The sequence below is a fragment of the Opisthorchis viverrini genome, assembly GCF_000715545.1.
Source record: "Opisthorchis viverrini unplaced genomic scaffold opera_v5_293, whole genome shotgun sequence".
Lineage (NCBI taxonomy): Eukaryota > Metazoa > Platyhelminthes > Trematoda > Opisthorchiida > Opisthorchiidae > Opisthorchis > Opisthorchis viverrini.
The window spans coordinates 546,896-551,785 of record NW_008751951.1 but is presented as its reverse complement, the minus strand read 5'-3'; the positions used below and the strand labels follow the sequence as shown (position 1 = coordinate 551,785).

Genomic DNA, 4,890 nt, shown 5'->3' with positions numbered 1-4,890 from the left:
GTGCTCCGTGACCGGCCTACTGCTACCAGTGACCGCTGGTGTACAACGGATCGCGTGTCATATCACGCCGACTGTTGTGACGGTGAACCCTGCCCACTGTGTGGTGGTTTTCAAGCCTGTCCCAAAGGTGAACCTACATGAAAATAAATCACTTTTGGTTCTTAGCTCCGGGCCGATCCCGAAAACGCAGAGGTGTGCTTGCTACCCCGTCCGCAAAGAGGGCATCTTTCGATGTTGACCGGGACCGAAGCACAGATTCCCAGCACAGTGTGTCCCGTAAGTTTGTGTACGTCGGAGTTTTCGGGTCCACAGAGGAACTACTCGACAGCCGTGAGTCAATGTCTGACGACTACGACTAACTCTGTAAAGCGTCAGCTAGATGAAAGAGACGAAGATGATTTCGTGTGACCCATCGGCTCCGAAAAGTTTGTCTGTTACTGGGGTCCTATGCGTTATATGTAAATATCGTATTTTTTGAGAGGTGCAGTAAATAGGCATGCGAAATAATCGCTGAAGATGGCACTGTGTGAATAGGCGTCTACAACAACATAGTCGCTGCAGTGAATTTTGGGATAAGTATCTCTACCTGTTTGTCGGCCGCCCGCCTTATGGTGATATTTCGATAACCTGAATTATATCTTCCTCTCATTTCGGGACTTCAAAGGCCAAATGAACACTCCTCACGAAGAAGAAAATGCGCCTCCCAGAAGGACATATGTAAACTTCAAAAAGAACAATATATCTCAAAATTTCATGACGTCCATTTTGAGCCTTTCCTCCGTTACTGATGGATGGGCGTGAGTCGTGTACCCCAAGCCGCATGTTAGTCGTGTGCGTCGGTTAAGATCGTTCAGCTGCCTGGTATTATCAACGTAGGCTCTATGTGGCTAGTTAGTTAGGCATCTTGTACCCCAAGCTGCATGTTAGTCGTATGCGTCGGTTAAGATCGTTCAGCTGTCCGCTATGATTGACGTATTTTCCATGTTCCTTATCGATAAACCTGGAGGTCTTTCTAGCATAGTTCGCAACCTATAATGGAAAACTCTGGTTTTTGCCAGCAAACGTGCACGATGTTTAGCAAATAATTAGCGAGCACTACGGAATTTTTACTGGCAACAAAGAATCATCGACCAAAATTTGTTTGCACGAAAGCGCCTACGCATATGATGCATCTCCAAAGGCCATTTAGATTCTAGAATGTTGAGGAAATTTGTTCCGGTGAAAAATACTTGAAAGTTGCGTTTATTGTATGTGAGTCACCCTTTTCCACAGTTCGCGATTTTTTATCATCAGGTAACGTATTCACAGTCGGCGGTGTTTATTGACCTTGAGAATACGCTCACTTAAACAAATCGCCATGGCAAATGATTTTCAATAATACAGGAGCATATACATTATACACAGACAATTTGCAATATGAAGTGGCAAGTCTGAAAATGCCGTAGCTTTCGAGAAACCAATCTCATTGTGCGAATAGCCAGCGGCGACCTTGACTCCCTATCTAGTCAGGTTTCAGAAGCGCTCTCCTATCGGCATTGCATTCGTATGGGCGCTTGCTGAATCCGTGATGGCGGCCGCTTCGAAAACTGTCAGCGTTCGCGATGTTGAGCTCAACTTTTTGGAGACATCCGTTCTTAGTGGCACAGCGGCCGTCATTTCGAAAACTGTTTCGGCTCCGATTGAACGGGTGAAGTTGATGATTCAGAATCAGGATGAGATGATGAAACAAGGACGGCTGGATAAGCCGTACACTGGTATGATTGACTGCACGATAAGGACATTCAAGACTGAAGGTAAAGTGGCGATCAGATCTCGAGACCTATTTTTAAGGAGTCATACCTTTCTGGAGGGGGAACGTTCCAAACTGCATTAGATACTTCCCCACCCAAGCTCTAAATTTCGCGTTTAAAGATAATATTAGGGTTCTGTTCAACCCGCAAAAGACAGATACTTACTGGGTTACTTTTTATAAAAACGTCGCAAGTGGGGGTGCAGCGGGAGCCGGCTCCTTGCTTTTTGTTTACTCCCTGGATTATGCGCGTACTCGTCTCGCTAACGACGCGTTAGCCGCCTCGAAAGGTGCTGGTACCAGAGAATTCAATGGATTGGTTGATGTCTATGTGTAAGTCACCGTTTTTGTCACATTTGGTGTAGTAAAACATTCCGTTCGGATGGAATAGCTGGTCTTTACCGTGGATTTTGTCTGTCCTGTGTTGGGATAATCGTCTATCGAGGGTTTTACTTCGGCCTTTATGATACGATCAAACCGATTGCTCTTGGTGACAACGCAGGATTGACAGTTAGTTTCATCCTTGGCTATGCAGTGACAATAATATCCGAAACGTTGGCCTATCCCATTGATACCGTTCGACGGCGTTTGATGATGACTTCCAGTAAGAATTTCCATGTTTTTTTTATTGAATTTCCTGCAGATCAGGCTGTCAAATATCGAAGTTCGTTGGACTGTGCAGCACAGATTTTACGAAAGGAAGGGCCGATGTCCTTCATGAAAGGAACGTTTGCCAATATCCTCCGTGGTATTGCCGGTGCTGGTGTTCTTGCTGGATTCGATAAGTTGAAAGAAATATACGTCTCATTCCGCATTCCGGTGAAGCCTGTGCCGTAACAATCATGCATTCCAGATATCCTCACTTGTCTTCTTGTAGTTCTTTTTATACATGTTATGCTTCAGTGACCTGGCTGTTGTTCCACTTTTGTTCATTTGTGACACCTTCAGGTAGGGACTAGAGCCTGTCATCGTGCTCATTGGTTAGTTTTCGTCCGAATCACAATAGATCTCTCGAACTTCTTTAAAGCACCTATTTTCTTGTGACCAGTTCCTCCTATGACAGTGGAGTCAGTATGACTCTTATAATAGACTGGACTATTTTGTATTGTTGGCCCGGAGCATTCAGACCGTTTACTCCCAGCAGCTTCTTTTGTAGCTCAAAATTTCTCACCAGTGGCGAACTGAATTGTCGGCAAGTCTGCGTTTCCAGTCAAACCCCGGTGTCTCGACTGCTCTTGTCTAAACTTGAACAACCCGGCCATGTCTCGGTATTCGTGCGTCCTTCGGGTGACATGGCAACTAAGCACCAAATGTGTGCTACATCTGGACGGTTGTTTTTTGTAGCTATAGAAAAATATGCGTACCCAGGTCATTTGGCAAATAAGGAAGAAAGGTAAAGAAATAATTAACCGTCCGTTATCGCCGTCCAATGGTCTGTGTACTCGCACAGGGGCTCGTTTCACTCATCCAAGATAGTCAGTGGGAGAATTAGGAGCTCCTTGGATGCCAAGCTAAAATCATCCATACAACTTCCGTTCCAGTACCACAGACATTAGGCGGTCTGAAGCTGCGGTCATGACATTGATCCACAAATTAGGTAACACGACTCTAACGTCAGTTTTGATGTGACGTCCTGTATTCCTTCAAGGTCTGTCGAGCAATGCTAAAGAGGTTCCACCTATTCTATCGCGGTTCCTGTCAAAGGAGAAGAAATCTGAACGAGAAGTGTCACCTGTTTGTGGTGCGAATTATGTCCTTACATAACCCACCTCCAGGGTTAGTTTCTCTCAAAGGTTGCAAACCAAAAATCACCTAAACTTATCCGGGTCGCCTCTAGTGTCTCCTGATCAGCTTTTGAATGATGAGAATATACAAATGACTACGATGTGACATTCTGTAAGGCTGTCTTGCTGCTTGAAAGTACAACCACAGGTATTTCCAGGTTTCCCAAACATGAACAGGTAAAGTCACAGCCACAAAGCTTCGTGTCAGTTCTTTCGAAATCTTACCGCTTAGGTGTGTCGGACGGTTATTGTCATTAAAGGCAGAGCTTCAAAGCCGCGCACAGTTCGCGTCACCATCCGGCCAAACCACATTTAGGCATGGGATCTCTAATAACTGGCTTTGCTAAGGGTCTAGTTGTAACCGATACTTCATCAGATACGACTGTTCCCTCGCAGACTGGAGAGCCTGGTGAGTCCGAGTGGTAAGAAAATGAAAGAGGTGGAAACGTCTGAAAATATCCACGTTTTGTTCAACTGCCTGCTTGCAAATATCCACCTCAAGGTTTCTGTAAGTCCTCCAAAGGCCGTAATCGCCTGGTGTTCTCCAGCAAAATGGGGCATTTAAGCTGGTTGCTTCCAGAGATGACAGCGTTTCACTTACCACCGCCTTTCTGTAAGAGTGCAGTTGTGTAAGTTTGCCTTAGTCGGCCGTTACTAAACCCCTAGTTTAGACGGCTTCTCACCTGCTCTAACTAGGACTGACTTTGGGTCCTTCAGTCTTGCTTGTTTATATCCGTTTGGAGGGCCAGGTCACTCCAAATAAGTGTCATGGCATTACCGATAAGAAACGGTGTAATAACACTAGTGACGTACTATTAGTAATAACCCTTCAGTTATAGTAACCTTCCGATGCACACCTGCTATGCAACTAGAAAGGGTTTTGTAAGCATCAACCTTCTTAAATAATGCCATACATTGGAAGGAAGGGCAGGTATGGAGTGGCCGATTACCAGTATGGTGTCCACCTCCAAAGGCTCACTTAAAATGTCTGAATATACAGTGGAGGCACGAATGCTGCTTGTATCGGTTGCTCCTTATGTTTTGAGACGTCCGTTCGCTTTTTGTTAACCCATGAACTGGTCTGCACAGGTTTCTTCAGTGTTGTCCGCCAAGCCTCACTGTACACTGTCTTTTCAAAATTACCAACATATCTGCACGTCGCCTCGCAGAGAGGTCTATGTGCGGATGGTTTCTATTTATGGCAAGAAAACGTCCTCGGAACAAGGAGAATCTTGGAGTTTACGACTCTTGGTGGGCGGAAATTCTCGTGCAGCTTACGAAGAGTAAAAACATGCTGATGTGACATTTAACAATAGT

At 45.2% G+C, this 4,890-nt stretch overlaps 1 protein-coding gene across 1 annotated transcript; it reads left to right on the top strand.

Annotated features, from left to right (window-relative positions):
* Positions 1-1,510: 1,510 nt before the first annotated feature.
* Positions 1,511-2,626, top strand: T265_09658 (hypothetical protein; the record flags this gene model as incomplete). The annotated part of the gene is made up of 3 exons (XM_009175807.1): positions 1,511-1,793; positions 1,831-2,122; positions 2,155-2,626. 3 exons carry the CDS (start codon positions 1,568-1,570, stop codon positions 2,624-2,626), a joined length of 990 nt encoding a protein of 329 aa, XP_009174071.1.
* Positions 2,627-4,890: the final 2,264 nt, after the last annotated feature.